Source organism: Prionailurus bengalensis, chromosome B3, assembly GCF_016509475.1.
Source record: "Prionailurus bengalensis isolate Pbe53 chromosome B3, Fcat_Pben_1.1_paternal_pri, whole genome shotgun sequence".
NCBI lineage: Eukaryota > Metazoa > Chordata > Mammalia > Carnivora > Felidae > Prionailurus > Prionailurus bengalensis.
The window spans coordinates 30,935,926-30,954,936 of NC_057355.1; the positions used below are offsets into that span (position 1 = coordinate 30,935,926).

The 19,011-nt window shown below is 54.9% G+C and overlaps 1 protein-coding gene and 1 long non-coding RNA gene across 2 annotated transcripts in view; both read left to right on the forward strand.

The window, feature by feature from the left end:
• Positions 1-2,521: 2,521 nt before the first annotated feature.
• Positions 2,522-6,570, forward strand: LOC122468396. The gene is made up of 3 exons (XR_006293231.1): positions 2,522-3,110; positions 5,036-5,140; positions 6,265-6,570. It is a non-coding gene; the product is annotated as an uncharacterized LOC122468396 (long non-coding RNA).
• Positions 6,571-7,999: 1,429 nt separating this feature from the next.
• CSPG4 (chondroitin sulfate proteoglycan 4) overlaps positions 8,000-19,011 on the forward strand; it is a 40,941-nt gene continuing 29,929 nt past the window's right edge. Inside the window, exon 1 of the mRNA XM_043554953.1 lies at positions 8,000-8,562. Coding sequence (XP_043410888.1) covers positions 8,469-8,562 — 94 coding nt within the window. The 5' untranslated portion in view covers positions 8,000-8,468. The remainder of the gene's footprint in view (positions 8,563-19,011) is intronic.

Here is a 19,011-nt window from a genome sequence, read left to right on the forward strand (position 1 = left end):
TGTTAGAAACCATCTTCCTGACCCCACACACCTCTCCTTCACTGCCTGTATCCCTCTCCCTTCGTCCAGACAAACTTCCCCGAAGAGGCATTTTCCCTGTTGTCTCTGTTGTCGCCTCCTTTCACTCTTCAGCTCTGCAGGCTGGCTTCAGGCCGTCACTCCGCCTAAACTATGACCTGACAGGGAAAGCTGCAGCCAATGGACACTTCTCACCCTCGTCAGATTGGCTTCCAGGACCAAATGACCAACCACTCCCTCCCTACCCGCAGCACCCCATGTCCCCACTGCCCCTTCCCAGCCTTCTTCCTGGCTCCTCCTTCTCAATCTGACCTTTCAATGTTGGCATATATCTATTAATTGCAAAGGGAAAAACAGTAACTCTACAGGGAGAATCCTGGCAAGCACCACCTCGACCACGTGATGTAAATTAACATCATCAACAGTGGGACAGATAAATGTCTTGCACCTCCTGGGGGAGGCACTGAGAAGAGCACAGCATCACTTCTGGGGTCTTCCCATTGCAGATGCAGGATCTGAATCCAATTATGAAGAAACTAGATAAACTCAAATCAAGATTCACTTTGCAAAAATGGCAATGTCATGAAAGACAAAGAAACACCGAAGAAAAACACTTTTCCAGATGAACAGAAACTCAAGAGGTTTCTCAATGAGGGGAGAAACCTCTCTCAATGAGGGGGCCCTGGCTGGCTCAGTCGGTTAAACATCTGACTCTTGGTTTCGGCTCAGGTCATGATCTCATTGTTCATGAGTTCGGATCCTGCATGGGGGCTCCACGATAACAGTGCAGAGCCTGCTCGGAATTCTCTCTCTCTCTCTCTCTCTCTCTCGCTCTCTGCCCCTTCACCACTCGCTCTCAAAATAAATAAATAAACTTTAAAAAAAAAAAAAAAAGGAAAAGAGGACAACAAAATGCAATGCCACAGCCAGAATTCTCTTTTGCTATCAAGGATATTACTGGGGAAATTGGCAAAACTGGACAAAGGTCTGTGGCTAATTAACAACATTGTACTAATGTTAATTTCCTGATTTTGATCATGGCTGTCTGGTTGTGAAAGAGAAGGCCCTTGTTCTTAGGAAATAGCCACTGAAGTATGCAAGGATAAAGGAGCATCATGTCTGCAACTTAACTCTCCAATAGCTCAGGAAAAAATACGTATATACCTAGAAAATTTAATATCTGGTGAAATATTAATGTTTGGTAAATCTTGTGAAGAGTATGTGGGAAACATCTGTAATGGTCTTGTTGCTTTCCTGCAAGTGTGAAATTATGTCCCGAAAAAGGTTAAGAGGGGGCGCCTGGGTGGCTCAGTCGGTTAAGCGTCCGACTTCGGCTCAGGTCACGATCTCGCGGTATGTGAGTTCGAGCCCCGCATCGGACTCTGTGCTGACTGCTCAGAGCCTGGAGCCTGTTTCAGATTCTGTGTCTCCCTCTCTGTCTGACCCTCCCCCGTTCATGCTCTGTCTCTCTCTGTCTCAAAAATAAATAAACGTTAAAAAAAAATTAAAAAAAAAAAAAAAGGTTAAGAGGAGAACTATTAGTGTCTCAGAATTCAGTCCGGGGCCTTCCTGTCATTTTACCCCACCCACCTCTCGCCAGGGAAGCCCACCCTCTTGTTGCTTCAGTCCCACTGTCTGTCCTCCAACAATTCCCAAACAGACATGCCCCTGGCCCAGGCCTTCTCGGGGGCTTTGACCCACACAGCCTACAGCCTACACTGTATCACTGGGTTTCTCACAAGCACCTCAAAATCAACACACCCAGAGGCGCCTGGGTGGCTCAGTTGGTTAAGCATCCGACTCTTGATTTTGGCTCAGGTCATGATCCCATGGTTCTTGAGAACAATCTGACAGCACAGAACCTGCCTGGGAGTCTCTTGCTTTGCCTCTTCCCCACTCTCTCTCTCAAAATAAATAAAAATTTTTAAAAGTAATATTTGTTGAATGAATGAATGAATGAATGGGTTGATCCATTGATTGATCAAGGAAACGTTCCTTCTTGTGGGAGCAGAGTCCCAGCGCCATGCCCAGTCTGGCTCACTGGACTACTACTTATACTTGGATGGGTCTGTATCAGTTATCCGCTGCTGCATAATAAATTATCCTCAAAACCTAACAGCCTAAGATGGCAATAAACGTTTACTATTGCATATAGTTTCTGTGGGTCAGGAATTTAGAAGTGGCATAGCTGGATGGTTCTGGCTTCAGGCTCCTCAAAAGACAGCAATCAAGATGGCAGTAAGGGCTGCAGTCATCTAAAGGTTTGATTGGTGCTGGCAGACCCATTTCCAAGATGGCTCGCTCACATGAGTGGTGAACTGGTCCCGGCTGTTGGCCAAAGGCCAGAGTTCTTCTCCACATGGGCCCCCCACGGGCTCCTCAGGTCATGGTGGCTGGCATGCAGAGCAAGCAGTCAGAAGAGAGCAAGGCAGAAACTGCCATATCTTTTATGACCTCACCTTGGAAGTCACACTCAGTCACTGCTGCAGTCCCTTAGTGGCCACGCAGGTCAGCCCTATTCAGTGTGGGAGGTGGCTAAACAAAGGTGCAAATGCCAGAAGGTGGGGGACGACAGAGGGCCATCTTGGAGGCTGGCTACTACAGGATTTCACTGTACAAGGAGAGCGAGCCAATGGGGTCAGTAGGGGCTGAACTTCGGTGTTCTCATGTAGGGCGGCATCCTCACTGAGCCCCACACAGGCTGAAGACAGCTCTGCCAGCGTGCTCTGGCTGTCTCTTGGCTGTCCATCTTGCCTTTCCTTCAAGGGACACCTGGGAGTCGCTCAGAGAGTAGGACCCTGGCATCAACGGTTGCCGTCATCATAACCACCAGGCACGGCCCTTCGTGGTTTACAAAGCGCCAGCATCTCTGCTGGAAAACATCGTGCAAGCACCATGGCGGTTCTACAACGTACAGACGAGAGAAGAGGTGCAGAGACGCGAAGTGACTCACCTGAGGCCACACAGAAAAGGCTTGGCAAAACTAGACCTCTGGCTCCTGACCCGACATTCTTTCCACTGCCCTGCCCAGCCGCCAGCTCAGACCCATGTCTCCTAACGCCCATCACAAGCTTCATTTCCGTCCTGAGCAGGTATTTTACATCCCTCTTTTAGGAGCCCTGCCCTAACCCCCAAAGTTGCCTGCCCCGTGCTAGACTCGGAGCAAGTATGTTCACAAAGTTTCCATCCAGACAAGGATTCTTCCTTCCCCCCTCCCCAGATGTAGTCTCTGCAGGCTGCTGATGTCTGCTGGTGGAGCACAGCAGGGGTTAATAGCATGAACCAACATTTAGAAATAGCACGACCCCAGGGGAGTCAGCTGCGGCCAGCTGCTCATAGCCACTGAAGCCACAAGCTTTTGTGGACACGGTGTGGAAAATGAGTCCTTCCCCTTGCACCAGAGGCTCTGAGGGGATCCTGCACCACCCCTCACCCCTGTCTCCCCTGCAGCGTATGGGTGTGGCTCAAAGCCTGCCCCCGATCAGAGCAAAGACTTGCCACTAGCTTCCCATTTGCAGCTGGCTCCTGAAGACAGCAAACACAACTTCTGAGCTCCTGAATTGTGTAATTGTTGGGAATAGCTGCCCCCGCCCCTCCTGAGCCAGGCTGCCTGCACTTACAGGAGCCCCATGGATGCCTCCAGCCAGGAACAGAAGCAAGACCACTCCCAGCAGAGGCCCGGGTCAGAAGCCCAGGCCTGGGAGCCCCTGGCCATGAGACTGCAGGGCCATGGAACTGGGGCCAAAAGCTTGTGTCCCCTTGCGCAGTAGTGGCCTGGGTTCTGTGTCCTTCATGGCAGAAGGCCAATTCCCTGAGGGCAGGACCTGGGCGGCTGGAGTACACCCCAGTGCACACGCCACTCCATCTGGGGCATAAGTACCCACCATTTACCAGCACGCTGGCTTCGGCCACAGGTTCCCTGGGTGGAGCCCATGTGGTCAGAGTGCAAAACACAGAGGCGCTCAGACTGCCAGGCGTTGGCCAGGGGCAGGACCAAGCCATAGCTGCTGCCAGAGCCGGCACTGAGTCCAAGAATCATTGAGGGTGAGAGTGACCAGGAGTACGTGTCCAGTGTCTTAGCTGAACTCTGCTGGTAGGGAAGTAGGTGATGCTGGGCTTTCTGTTGTCTTGTTCTCCCAGAGGCAGATCACTTGGAGAAACTGAGGCAGCACATGCCACAGGTCTCTGAAGCTTCAGGACACTTTGAATCCTCCTTCACCTGAGGTGTGGGCATCCTTTTTCATTCTTCGAGAGTGTTCTGGGTTTTCCTCTCCCCTGCCCCAAGTGTTGTGCAGTACTTTGCTGAGAAGAAGTCAGTCTAGGGGAAAGGGAGGCATTGAGTAACACCTCCTGACCAGGCTAGGGATGCCCTGGGAGGCACCAGGAGAAGAGATCACTACTCCAGGGAGTTTGTGGAAAGGCAGAAAGGACTGGGAGGGCTTCCTGGAGGAAGTTGAGATATGGCCGGGAAGGCAAGGGCACTCAGAGACGGTCACCGAGGGCACCTGGCCAGCCCACGCCAGAGAACTTCGTGACATAGGTGGGTCCTGGTCAGTTCTGCTCAGGACCTGGCCTTCAGGGTCCCAGGGAGGCCTGCTGAGGAGGCCAGGGAGGGGACAAATGAGAAGCAGGCCTTGCCGGGTCCAACAGCCTTTGCTCTTGAGACAGCAGGAGGTGGTCAGAGATCAGTTCCAAAGCAACATGGGGCCTCAACTTTCTGCCAGTCTGCTGGCATGATGTCGCTCAGCACCTATCCAGGGTTCCAGCCCTGGGCTCCAGGCTAAACAAAGGCCAAGCTTTGTGTGCAGGAGCCCCAGCATCCTGTATCTCCACTAGAGCCTCAGTTTTCTCATCAGCGCAAAGGGAACGCTATCCGCCAACACGCGCACTTCCCAGGATTGTCAAGAGATCAGGTGAATGTTTTGTAAACTGGGAAGCCCCAGCAGACAAGCAAGTGCGGGTTAGTACTGCTGTGCTCGTTGCCATTATTTTTCCAGGCCTGTGTTTCTCTCCCTAGCTAGCAACGAGGCAGGGGGAGGCTGCGACCTAATCCTGACTTGAACCTCAGCTGTGGGCGGGAACTTGTCTGGAGGCTCCACAGACATACTCCCGGTAGTGGTGGGTAAGTCTGCGTGGGTGGGATTTGGGGAGATGAGAGAAGATGGGAAGGGGGAAGGAAGGGAGGAGAGGGAGGGGGAGGGAAGGGGAGGGCAGATGGGGTGGGTAGAAATCTCCACCCAAGTTTTTTGATTCATAAAGAAGCAGAGGCCTTCTCTTCCCCTCTTCTTTCATTCCTAAAAAGAAAACTCTTTTCCTCCAAGCACAGTTTTCCCAGCAGCACCCCCAACCCTAGGCCCGCACTTGGCCAGTAATTAACCCCTCACAAGGACCAGGTGCCTTGCTGACTTGGGGAGAAGGAAAAACAGGGACAAGTTGTGAATCAATGGCTTTACTGCCACTGAGACCAGCTGAGCACAGCCCCGCCCCAGGCCTCCTAGGGTGAACCAGATGGGAGTCCTTCGGTTTGCCAAAATCCCCACAAAACAGCAGCACTGGCTTCTTAGCCAACCCCAGTGCACATTTACTGAGCACCCACTGTATGCAGTCGCCTCTGGTGGGGAAAGTTCAGCCCTCAAGGGGCTGACTTTTCATCAAGGGAGGCAACAGGTATGAAGCTGTGTACAAACTGTGAGGGGCAGAAGGACGTGAGGACTACAGAGAAGGAAGAGAAAGCACAAGTGTCTATGGAACGTCTGCTGCATGCCAGGCCCCGGGCTAGGCACATGAGGTACACCAGTGCACGGAATCCTCACTGACCCAATTATACAAAGGGAAAAACCGAGTCACAGGAGAGGTGAAGCAACTTGTTCAAAGTTGGACGGCTAAGTAGGAGAGCTGGAATTCGAACTCAGGGCCTAAGTCCAACATCAGCATTTACAAACACCACACAGACACCACACCATCACACTACGCTGTGGTGGTTAAGAGCACTGGGCTTGGGGTCAAAGACCTGGTTCCACATCTTCGCAGCTGTGTAGACTTGCTCAAGCCCCTTAATGTCTCTCAACCTCAGTCTCTTCATCTGTAAAATGGGGCTCAATTTTGTTGCAAACTATGAAGTGTCATTATACTTGGGAGGACAGTCACTAGTGAAAGAGAGGGCTTGGACACTCTGAAAAATGGTGTGGAGTTTCCTCAAAAAACTAAAATTAGAAGTACCATACGATCCAATATTTCCCCTTCTAGGTATTCAGCAGTTCAGAACCGCAGAACCTCTGTATCCAATATTTCCACTTCCAGGAAGAAGAAATCAGAAACACCAATTCCAAAGGTTACATGCACCCCTCTGGTCACACCAGCATTATTTACAACAGCCAAGATATGGAAGCAGCCCCAGTGTCCATCGGCAGATGGATGGATAAAGATGTTGTGTATATGTACAAAGCAACATTACTCAGCCATAAAATGAAAAGAGCAAAACCTTGCCCTTTGCAACGACATGAATGGAGTTAGAGGGTATGATGCTAAATGAAATAAGTCATACAAAGTCAAGTACCGTATGGTTTCACTTATATGTGGAATCTAAAAAACAAAACAGGAACGCCTGGGTGGTTCAGTCGGTTAAGCGTCCAACTCTTGATTTCAGCTCGGGTCATGATCTCATGGTTGTGAGATCGAGCCTGTAGGCAGGCTCCACACTGAGCGTGGAGACTGCTTAAGATTCCCTCCCTCTCTCTCTCTCTCTCTCTCTCTCTGCCCCTCCCCAGCTCAAATGCGCACTCTCTCTCTCAAAATAAATACATAAAATAAAAATAAAAATAAAAAAACAAACGAACAAACAAACAATAACAGAAGCACAGTCATAAATACAGAGAACAAACTGGGGGGGTGCAAAATAGGAAGGGGATCAAGAGGTATAAACTTCCAGTTATAAAGTAAATACATCACGGGGATGCAAAGAACAGCACAGGGAATAGTCGATAATATCGTTATAACTTTGATGACAGATGGTAACTATACTCATTGTGGTGAGCCTTTTGTAATATATATATACCACTATGGTGTACATCTGAAACTAATATAATATATAATATTTATACATATAATATACATTATAATATAAAATTTATAATTTTTTTAATAAAAAATGTTTAAAGGTGGGGAGGAGCTGGGAAGAGAGTGCTGGTGGGGTGGGGGTGGGAGCGGGCTAGAGCAGGCAGGTGTGAAAGAAGGATTCTGTTGAGAGAAGGGAGGGGACAGCACTCTGGGGCACTCTTCCACCCATCTGCTGGACAGAGAAGCTGAGGCCAGGCGATGCAGATGCTGGGGCCAGGCAGAGAGCGGGCAGAGTCTCCGGGGTTGGACGTTCTGTCTCAGGAGGGCCCTCTCTCCTGTGGTTTGGGACAAGACTGATGTTGTTGCCTGGCGGGGGAGCCAAGAAGAGCAGGGCTCAAAAGCTTTTAGGTGGGAGCTAAATCCGGGGCCAGATTTCCAGGAGGCAGCCCCAGGAAGTTGAGACACCTGCATTCAGGTGTTAGGATGCCCGGGGTTCTAGTCCCAAAGGGTCAGGGACCTACACTCCCCCTCTGGCCTTGTAAGAACCACTTCCGGCTCTGAGCCACAGTTTTCTCTTCCATAAAATGAGGGGTGGGGGGAGTGGTTCTCACTCACCTCACAGGGTTATTTTGAAGCAAATGATACTGTGGGATTGAGAATCCCTCCTGCCTTGTGGGAGAGTCTAGAACATCTCTCCTTTACAGGCTGGGAAGTGGAGGCTCTGCAGGGCAGAGACGGTCAAGGTCACAATGCCAGAGGACACAGAGCAGTGCAGAACCTCAGACCAGTGCCTCTCTGTCCAAATGAAGACCCGAGGAGGCCTCAGAGAAAGCAGCCCCAAAGCAGTCTCTGTAGTGGTAGACAGCTGTCCTCCTAGGCCTGGAGCAGACACACACACACACACACACACACACCAATCCCTGCAGGGCAGGAGAGAGACAAGTGAGGTAGGTGAGGGGGCTTGCCCAGCTCAGGTCTCCTCCCAGAGGGGGTCTCCTGGAGCCCTTGGGTCAGAGCTCAGGGAGGGCTTGGATCTAGGCTCCTCTGCGACTTTGTTCCAAAACTCCAGGGTGGAGCCTGGGTCTAACGGAGCTGTAAGGGTCCTCTCACCCCTGCCCGGGGAGGAGGCAGCCCAGCACGGGCCCTTTAAGAAAGTTGGGGGTGAGGGGGGCCAACGGGGGAGCCCCAGCCTGAAACCGGAGCGCGGGTCGGCGCCTGCCCCGCCCCCGGAGTTAAGTAAGGCGGTGGCGGCGCGGGCAGCTCCAGAGCCCCAGCCCGCGGCGGCGTAGAGCAGCCTTGTCTCAGCCCGCGCCTTGGCGCCTTCGGTGTCCGGGCTCCCTACTGCCACTCTGCTCGGCTCCTCCTCGCAAATCCTGCTGCACAGCCGGGCCGCGATGAGCTCCGGCCAGCAGCCTCCGCCTCCAGCCCCTGCCCTGGCCCTGGCCCTGGCTTTGACCCTGGTCATGTTGGCCAGACCTTCATCCGCAGGTGAGTAAGGGGCCTGAGACCCCCAACCCAGACTGCCAGAGCTGAGGGGGGCTCCTGAGGTAGAAAAATGGGACAAGAGGGCCCAGAAGTAGCCCCCACTGGGAGACAAGCTCCTGCCATTCCAGGCTGGGCTCTCTGGGAGTTCCAGTCCGGGGTAGAAGCAAGATCCCCCCGTGATAACTCTCCATCTTGAGGCTTCTGTGGGCTCTGGCTGTCTGAGGCTGGCCCCAGTCGGTCGGCCTAGGGTGTGGCCTCCGTGCAGGATAGTCCGCTATACCCAGTGGGGCTGCCCAATGCTGTCTTGGCTCCCCGAGCCCAGCAGGCTTTTGGTGACGGCACTGGTGCCCACAGGACACTCAGCGACAGCAAGAAGCCAGTACCCCAGCCTCAGCAGTCCAGGCCAGGAATGGTGAGAAATGGGGAGGGAGCCACCCTGCCCCACCCTCCATGGGGTCCCACATGTACCTCAGTCTCTCCCGCCTGCTGCTTCCTCTGGTTTCCTCCAACCACTCTGGGACCCTGCTCGGCCCCAGGTGCATTTGACTGTACGGCCTCTTCACCACCTTCCTCCTGCTCTCCTCTCTAGCTCCTGTCTCCTCTCCCCACTCTCCTAACTCAGAAGGCCTGGTTAGTGACAGGCTCAGCCTCCTAGGGCCCCTCAGATATCCTGCACCCCGGCAGGAGCTCGTCCCTCAGACAGCCCTGGGCAACCCCCACCACATTTCCCTGTCCCCACCATTGGTGCTTGACCCTAGCAGAGACTGAGTGGCAGTTCACCTTCTGAGAGGCACTAGGGTGCATGTCCTTTCTGTTAAATGCCGGAAGTCCGCGATCACAGCATTCTCCTTGAGGTAAGGCCTTAAGAACTGTGGCCTCGGGGCCTATCAGTCATTACTACCCATGTATGAATCATACTCATGTATGTAGTGCTTCAGCCTACATCTTTCAGGACCATTCCCAAAAGCAACAGAAGGGCCTGAATCTCCCTTCCAGGGGCCCAGGCCACACCCTGCTCCCCATCACATAGGGAAGCCAGCTCTAATGGACAGCATCACGAGGTACCCAGAGGGGAAATGAGTCAGGGGAGGACCCCCCACTGGGGTGAGTCAGAGCTAGATCCCCAGGCTCCTTGCTTCTGTTCCCAGGGACCCCTCCTTCAAAGTCTCGGGGTCTGGGTGATGGGCTGGGCCTCTGGAGAGGTGGGAAGGGGCCATCTGAGGTGACTGGAGAAGGGTGCTTATCCAACCTGCAGACTCGAGCCAAGAGATTCCAGCACCCCCATCTCCCTGGGCTTCAACCGAGAGCCATTCTCAAATACCTTCTCAGCAACAAAAACATACAAGCATGGTGCTGGGCAATGAGGAGTACACAGAAATGGATAGGCTAAACTTGAACTCTTTTAGGAGACAGAAAAGCAAATTAAAACTCAAACAGCAGATCCTATCATGTCTGCAAAGATCCAGGTGAAGAGTATGGGGAAAAGAAATTGACAGGCAAGCTGGGGCAGGGCCGAGGGTGATCCTTGAGCCAAGGCTCGGAGGATGGGAAGGGGGTCAATATTCTAGGCAGGAGCTCCGCCTGAGCTAAGGCACTGAGGTGGATATGAGCAGATCATGTTGAGATAGGAAGACCAGCAGCCTGGTTAGAAGGCATACTTTGAGCACAAGACAGGAAGAGCCATTGGACTGGGGCACAGAATCCTTAAATGGCAGAATACGGCCCACAGCCTATGCTCTATTGGCAACGGGGAACCGATGAAGATTTTAGAGCAGAAAGTGGCATGGCACCAGTGGGGTTTTATAATGTTAAGCCAATCCCTACCTTTAGGAAGAATTTGGAAGTGGGGAGGGGGCAGGAGGGCTGGTATCTTCTCCCCCACTCCCAGGCAGATTCCCCTTCAACAACCCATCTCTGTCACCATGCCTGCCTTACTTCCCTCTCCTGGTAGGATCAGCCCCCCTACCTGAGGAAGGCATCACTCCCATCCTTACTGGAAACCCCAAGCCCAAAGGCCCTCAAGGTCTCAGGTATCAGAGTGAGGCGCACTGGGATGTTTTCCCTACATTCATCAACATTCCAGAGCACCTAGGCCATGAGGCCTGGGAATCAAGCCCCATTGGAGACCATCTGGGCCAAACTTCCAATGGTACAGACTGGGAAACTCAGACCCCTGAAAGGGAGCAAAGTGTTCTAGGTCCCACACAGGATCCTGGCAGCCCAGGAACAGCCCCCATCCCTGCTCTGAGGGAGCTCCCCACCTGCGTGGGACCTTAGGCTAGAGCCATGCTGACACGGTGTGGATGATAAGTGTGGTGTCCAGCTCCTTCTGAGCCCTATGGGAGGCCTTCAGCAGAGGGACAAGCAGTGTAGGAGACTGGGTTTGAGCTGATGTGGAGATGGCGTTCCAGTCGGGAACGGCATGAGTAAAATTGAGAGGTCAGAGTGAACACAGAGCCCGCGGGGCCAGTGGCCCCCATACCTCTTACCTGGCTGGCACAGCTGACTTTGAAAGACAGAAGGTGAAAGAAGGTTGAAGTCGGACTGGGTGGGGCAGGAGTTCCTGGTAAGGAGGGTTCTGCATTCCCCGCGTGAGGACTTTGAACTGATGGGGGCAGCTTAGAGAACAGGGCCATGGAGGCATCAAGTGCAAAGAATTGAATCAGGGTAGCTTCTTCTGCCTCTAGGGATCTTCTGGGGTACCAGTGGTACTGGAGACAGTCTCTGAGGCACACGAGCGTGTGTGTGTGTGTGTGCGCGCGCGCGCAGGTGAGCTTACTGCCCCTGGGGCCTCTGGGGCAGGGCAGAGGCCAGGCCCTTGGCCCGGGCCACCCAGACTCTGGAAAAGCTGTTCAAGAACCAAGTATAACTGAGCCACCCCTCACCCAACGTTCGCCTGCCCTCCAGGGCAGGACAAGAAGGGTCTTTCAGTGCTGCCTGCCCCGGGGGCTGTGGAGGGGGCTGCCAGGTGGGCCAGGCGGCTGGCAGTGACTGCAGGAGGGGAGCAGGCTGTGCGTGGAGCTTTCAAAGGAAGCGTATAGGCTGCTTCTGGGAACTGGGCGAGCTGCCCAGGAGGGGGCAGGCAGGGGAGGGGGAGTTGGAAATAGCCCTGACGTACACACTCACTGGCGCACACAGATGTGGGTGTGCACGTGAGTATGCACAACTACGTCCACAGCCAGCTCACTCACAGACCTGGGCTGGGCGGTGCCCAGGATGAGGAGGCGAGGACAGGAGGGGGGCAGGGGGTGCTGTGCTGTGCTGTGGCTCCTACTCAGTGCCGGGAACGGGAACGAATGAACAAAGAGCCTTCCTCCAGGACTCGAGCCTGCTCCCCTGCTGGTCCCTCTGCTCCTTCACAGCCTCTCCCCAACTCCTGACCCCACCCCGCTCCCCTCTTGCCTCCAGTGTACTCCCTGCCCCAGCATATGTCCATTTTCAACAGTACTACATTATCATTATTACTCAACGTACGTGAGTGATTTTGGAATGAACCGGGTTTGTGTGAACAACTTTGTACTTGGATTCTCCCCAGGTAGGGGCTCCTAGCTCTCTCGGCTTCTCAGAAGGGCGCATCATTCCCAACAAGGGAGAGGGTGGAGCCATCTTACAATTGGGCCCCTACCTCCAGAGACATCCCATGGGGGACACTAACCATGTTGGGCCACAGCCTCACAGCAGCACTGCAAGTCAAGAAACATTTTATTTTTATGAAACATTCCCCATTTTATAGATGAGGAAACTGAGGCTTACAGAAATGCCGGGCCCAGCCTTAGGCAACTCTCTGGGCACACAGGCCACAGTGTTACCACTCAACAACAGCCCAGATCGGGCCAGGAAGGTAGTCACCCAGCAGTGGGCCCAGGCACCCCCCCCCCAGTAGGGAAGAGAGACAGGTCTTCAAGGGAGAAACAGCTCCTGTGTCCCTATACCCCACCTCTCCGGACCCTCACTGCTTTGTCACAGCATAAGCAGATCCTCTTCAGGAAAGTCCCCTACCCACCTCGAGGGTTGCGGTGGCAAATGAAGCCATGATCGCCTCAGATGTAGGGCAGCAGCACTGAGGGCTGCCGTCAAGGTGGCCTGGTGGCATGGCTCCCCAAGCTCTGAACAGTGCCTGTCCTGTTGACCATTCCTTCCTCCCGCCGAGCTGCTGCCCAGACCCAGCCATTCCCAGCCTGTGGTGGAGCCAGCTCTGGTGGCTCCGATGTGCTTGAGCCAGGCCTCCGGCCACGGCCCGTGCTAATCCATTTCAGTGTGTGTCTCCCTCATGGCTTAATAGTCATGGTGGGTCAGTGAGCTGCCCCACCCCCAGACCTTACTACAGGGGTTCCCCACCCCAGATGAGTCCCCCCCATGGTTCGTAAGGAAACTGGGGCCCAGGGAGGGGAGGCTACTTTCTCAGAATCACATACCAAGTCTTAGCAGGGTGGGGGCTAGCCTCCCTGCCCTGTGTCCTTGTATCCTGGTTTGGGTGGTGGCCTTGCCACAGGACCAGCAGCTTCCTGCAGGCAGACCAGGGGTATCCACTGCCTTGCTCCACACAGGACTGAGCCCACAGAAGGGCATATTGATCACTGAGTCAACCAGGGGTTTTCAGACTATGCCCAAGGTGTTCCGGGCTTTACATTCAGAGGTGGTTAAGCCCGGGAATGTGGGAAGCCGGCCCCACCCCAATTCACGCATAGCAGCTCCATGAGCATGTTTACAGATTTGGGTTTTGTGTAGGATGTGGTTTTGGCAAAGTGTTCTGTGGCTTTTTAAAAAAATGGAAAAAAAGACTTGAAAACCAAGGAATTGCTTTGAGTTGAAACATACTGAGAGCAGGGGAGACTCAGGTCAGATACAAGGAAGAACTTCTTGGCTTTCAAAGAATCCATATCAAAACGGATACCAAGGGCCCCTGGAAGATGTCCTTTCCCAGATGGAACAGGTCTGGGGGCCTGAAGGCAGGGAGCAGAACACAATCCCAGCTTTCTCCCAGCCACGGATGGGGACTGGCCTCTGCTGCCCCAACATCCCATCCCTGCTGTTCCTAGAAACAAACGGGACATTCCTGAGCATCCTGTAGAGGCCCAAAGACACCTGCTGGGCCCTCCCTCCCCCTCCGATATATCAGCCTCGGCATTCAATGTCATCCTGTGTCCCAAAGAGTGGCTGATGAACTCGGCCATCAGGTAATAATCCATAATCCCTGGCACTCCTCCACCTTTGTTCAAGCTGTTCCCTGGAACTGGTCTTCTCTGTTTCTCCTCATCCTTCAAGGTCTAGCTCCGGCACCTCCACCTCTGTGGACCTTTTCCAACCATTGATTGCTGAGGGTTACAGCCTGGTCTTCTCCTTCCTGGGGCCCTGCCCTCCTTCACTATGGGGCTACAGGCCTTTCTGCCCCCTAGTCCATGACTTCCATCAGTACGATGCCCAATAGGTACATGTACATGCATACCTGCACACACACACACACACACACACCATACAGTGTTGCTCAGCAGCCAGGCTCAAGGCCTAGCAAGGAGAGTATCCAACCCTGCAGCCAGCGATCCTGGGGGAAACCTCCAGCTCAGGATTCATACCCCCCAACTCCAGGGCCGAAGCAGGGCCTCTGGCCTGGGCCAGCCTGCTCTCTGGGGAGATGGTGGGGGCTGGAGAGAGGAGACCAACTTCCTTTCCCACCTAAGAGCAACCCTCCCCCACCCACATTTCAGGAGGGGCCAGCTATAAATATCAGTGGGCCCAGGATGCTGATTCCCACGACTCCAACCCCTCCCTGCTCCTTCCCTGTGCACAGCAGCTGGGGCCAGCCCAGCTCTCCTGCAGTTGGAGGCTGGCCAGGCCGGCCTCAGGCCCAGACACACACACACACACACACACACACACACACACACACACACTTCCCACCATGGTCAGGGAAGGAACAAATCACCCTTTTTGGGTGCCTTGGAGCAGCTAAGAGTCTGCCTTCTCCCGCCCTTCAGTCCTGACTCACTCCACCTCTCCCTCCTCGGAGTCCTCAGCTCCAGGAACCTCTACAGGGCTGGGGGAGGCAGGAGAACAGGCACACAGTGGTAAGGAACACGGTATTAGAGAGCCGAGGATCAAATTCCAGCCCTACCACTTGATGCATGACCTCAGGAAGTGATTTGACCTTTCTGAGCTTCAGTCTTCTCTGTAAAATGGGGATAAATGATTCCTACCTCCTACGTGTGTTGAGGACTCAAGCCCTTTGCCAGAGTAAATGCTTAGTAGGTACCTGCTCCTGAGGTTGCATTTTCTGTTATTACCATTTTCTTCTGCAGTAGGGGCAGCCTAGCAATAAGGGGATTCTTTGAGAAAGGTTCCAGAGTAGGGGATTGGATGAGGCAGCCCTGTGAGCAAGTCTGTGTGGGACTCAGTGACATGGAAAAGGGGAGGTGGGTTCTCAAGGGAGCTCTCAGCCAGCTGCTGTCTGCCCAGAACCCTTCAGAAAGGGGGAGGGGGTCCTGCATCCGGCCAACTCCCTGGACAGAGGCCCAAACACCTCTCCCACTGCGAGGAGCAGCAGGACAGCCCTTCCCAGCCCCATCCCAAAGCCTAACAGCCCCTCAGATGGATCATTGGCCCTGGGTGCAACACAATCAGTATGTGTTGAAAGAATGAGCAAATGAGACTCAGACTCTGAGAGCAGATGGGTGGGAATGAATGAGCAGGCACCGGGAACTTCTGTAGGATGGGGAGCCTAGACACCCATCTTTTCCCTGCTCCCTGCCCAAGCCTGGGGCCCCTCTGGAGGTCAGGGTGGAAGGCAGGGCCTGGTGACGTGAAATGGCTTCCACAGCTCCCATGGGGCTGTTGCACTGCTCCTTAAGCACAGTCACTGCATCATGAGGAACAGAATCCAGACTGAGGGAGTGAGGGACCCTCTCTGCCTTGAGCTGCTTGGACCCATTGGGGGTGTTGGTGATGCCCAAGTCCATGTATGTGTGAGACCAGAGCTGGCGGAGGTGAGAGGAAGTGAGTCTCGGAAACTGGCTGCAGAGAGTGCCAGCTGTAGGTACACTCTAGATAAGAGGCTGGGCAGGGGCTGGGCACTCAGGTTAAGATCCGGGTGTGTGGGCTTCCTCTGCCTTCACCCCCATAGCCTCTTCTCAAAAGACCACTGGGCACAGCTCAGCCAGCTCCCCGGATGTTCTAATAGAATCCAGGCACCCGCCCCCGGCTGAGGCTCCATCTTTCAGCATCTGGCGCCCGTGTGCTTCCGGCCATCCATCTGAAGCCCAGCTGAGCTCCACCAGAGTCAGGTACTCAGATGGGGGCCTGTCCCTCCAACTGTTGACAGTCTTGAGGCAGGAGAGATGTTGTAGGGACCGGAGCCAGCTGTGCAACCACAGTCCTTGGGATACCTAGCCCTGCTGTGTGGCTTTGGGCAGACTCTCCCTCTCTGGGCCTCTGGGTAGAATATTCAGTCCCCAAGGTCAGCTGTAAAATTGTGAGCTCAAGCCTCTTGAGAATAGGACAGGGGGCTCTGCTTCTGTCCAGAGACAGCCAGCTGCTTGTCTGGGGCCATACAGCAAAGTGGGCTGGGCCTGGAAGGGGGGGGCGGAGAGGCGGCCCAGCCTGCCTGAGCTCCCCGGCACCTAGAAACCATTTTCCCAAGTTGGCATGAAGCGCCGGGGCTCTCCCGGGATGAGGGTAGCAGCCTTCCTCCACCCCCGGTTCCCATCTTCCACCCCCTTGCCCCAGCCCCACCCTACCAAAAATAAACCCAGACCACCCCATTTTGTACCAGCCGGACCCACCCAGCCCCTCCAGAGCCAGTTGAGTCACCGCTCCAAGCTGCTCCTTTTTTTAACTGTCTGAGTCACTGGTTGTGGCCGTGGCTCCATGACACATGCCTCAGGCTACAGCCACGCCACAGCCTCCAACGGCACAACCAAGGGAGGGGTCCGAATAGAGGCTGGCAGCAGGTGTGAGCCCAGGCCACGGCCTCTGCCAGTAACACCTCCAGGCCTGGGGGAATCCGCCCCCTAGCAAGCCCGGGCTCAGACCTGTCCCCAATGGCCCTGGCACTACCTTGCCTCATCAGCCCAGGACCGTCTTTCAGGGAATCTTGGTGACAAACCCATCGGGGTCCACCATGCCCCCACAGCATTTCTTAGCCTCCAACAGGTCTGGCCCTCCCACCCTGAGACTGAGGGTCTCCAGGCCCTGGGCCCTGCAGCGGTGGGAGTGGGCAAGGCTTGGCCTCCTGGGGTGATGGGCACAGAGATGCTTAGTTCGGGCCGTTCCTTACTGGATCCAGCTCAGACCTTGACCACACTGCCCAGAGCACCATGAAGACTTTCTGTGGCACAGAGGCTTCCACTTGAAGTCTCTCCTGGCTTCTCTATCCCCTTCTCCACATGGTGTCAGCCAAGCTACAGGCCTCTCTTCCCCCATCCCTCTGCCTCTTCCCCGTGTCTGTCTCTCGGTCTCTGACCCTGCTCTGTTCCCTTTCCTTCACCCATCCCCGTCCCCGTGGCAACCCAGAGCACTGCCCCTGCATCCGGCAACCCCCAACAGGTCCTTCCTTGTCTTCCCAGCAGACACAACACACCCTCACCTCCATGCATTCCCACAAGGGGCTCTGGGCCCCAGGGACCAATCCTGAGAGAAATTTTCCATCCCCTCACCCAAGTCCCCTCCTTCCCCCACCCCAAAGCACAGGCTACATCCTGTCATCCTGTCATCCTGTCATCCTGTCATAGGGGATGTCAGGATCCCACGGGCACTTCCTCAGAGGCTGAGAAAGGGGGGCAGGGGGCCTGGGAATGGCCCCACCCCCAGCCCCTGCCTGAGCGGGAGCCTGCACAGCCTCAGCCCCAGCCATCTCCTGTCTGTGGCTATGGCCTCCAGCTATAAATAGGGGCTCTGATGCTATTTTCTTTAAAAACAAGCACCAGACTCTTTCACCACAGGCCCAGAAAAGCACTCCCTGGCTGGGGCAGTCCCTGACCTCGCCCCAGCCATTGTGTCCAGCCCCCTGCCTGGGCACTGGAGTCCTGGAGGGAGAGGAGGACTGAAGAGAAGCCGGGAGGTGAGACACAGTGGGGGAGAGAGCTGGGGCCAGCTTGCAGACGGAGCCCCTGCGGCTGGCTCAACCAGAGAGAACGCAGCTGCCCCTCTCCCCACGTTGGACCCCTCCCCCTGCTTCCCATCTCCCTTCACCAAGCAGAGCCAGTCTTGTTCTGGAGACACAGGGTGTTAGCAGAGAGGCCACAGTGGCACAACTCCCCAAGCCACAGCTGAGCGTCTTTGCAGAGAAGGAACTTTGGGCTGTGGGGAAGAGTGGGGGAAGACTTCCTGTCCTGTCCGAAAGAGCAGGAGGGCATTCCACAGGCAGAGAGGGAAGAAGAGCTGACCAGGCAGGAGGCCCAGCCTGAGCAAAGGCTGGGAGCGGGGACCTGTCAGTCGTGGATGGAAAACAGCCCAAGGTCTAGTGAGGCTGGCATGTGGGGTGTTCAAGGGAGGTGACCAGGAAAACCTGGCAGGGCTGGGGCAGGGTCACCCAGCACCTTCAGTGCCATACTAGGGTGGGGGCTTGATCGTGGGGCAATGAGGAGCCATCGAAGGCTTCCAGACGAGGGGAGATGACAGAGTGACTTTCAGTTTGGGTTAACTGTGGCTGCTATTAGCAAAACAAGGCAGGAACTTCATTGAGCCAGACAAGGGATGGTGACCATCTGCCTTGTGGGATGGCACAGAAGAGCAAGAGGGGGAGATGAATTTGAAAGAGAATTTGGGGGCAAGATGGTTGGAACATGGGGAAGGAGGAGGGAGAATGTCCAAAACGATTTTCAGATTTCCACCCAGCAGTGGGTGGGTGGTGAGGCCTTCTCTGGAAGGCAGGCAGGTTTGGGAACAGATGACACTGAGTCTGGCTGGAGCTGGGTGGGCTCGGGTGTGTCTGGTACAGATGTCTCTGGGGCATTGGCAGGTGGGTCCAGAGCCCCGGAGAGTTGGGCTTGTGGCCTCTTAGGCCAGAAGTGGCTGCACTATACCTGCTGTAGTGACCACACCTCTCTATCGGCCACTAACGGCTGAGCTGGGCTGGGCAAGCCAGGTTTGTGTCAGGCTCCCCATCCAGGCTGCACAGATGGGAAGACTGAAGCCAAAGAGAGCATGGCTGCATGTGGCTAGGAGGTGTTGGGGGAGTGCGGGGGTGGGGGGTAGTCCCCATCCCAAGCCCCTGCTTCCTCTGGTCTCCTGGACATGGGACTTCCATCTGTGGGATTATCCCCTTCGGATAGGGCAACTGAGGCAGAGGGAGCGGTGGCTTCTCCAGGACACACAGACTCTTGAGCACAAGCTGGGCCAAATTGGTCCAGGCCTGTGTCCAGACCAACAGTCATTGCTTCCGCTAACCCCCCTTCCCAGCTCACACACTCACTGTCTCCAAGCCCAGTCTGCCAGGCTCGGGGAAGCCCCAAGGCACCT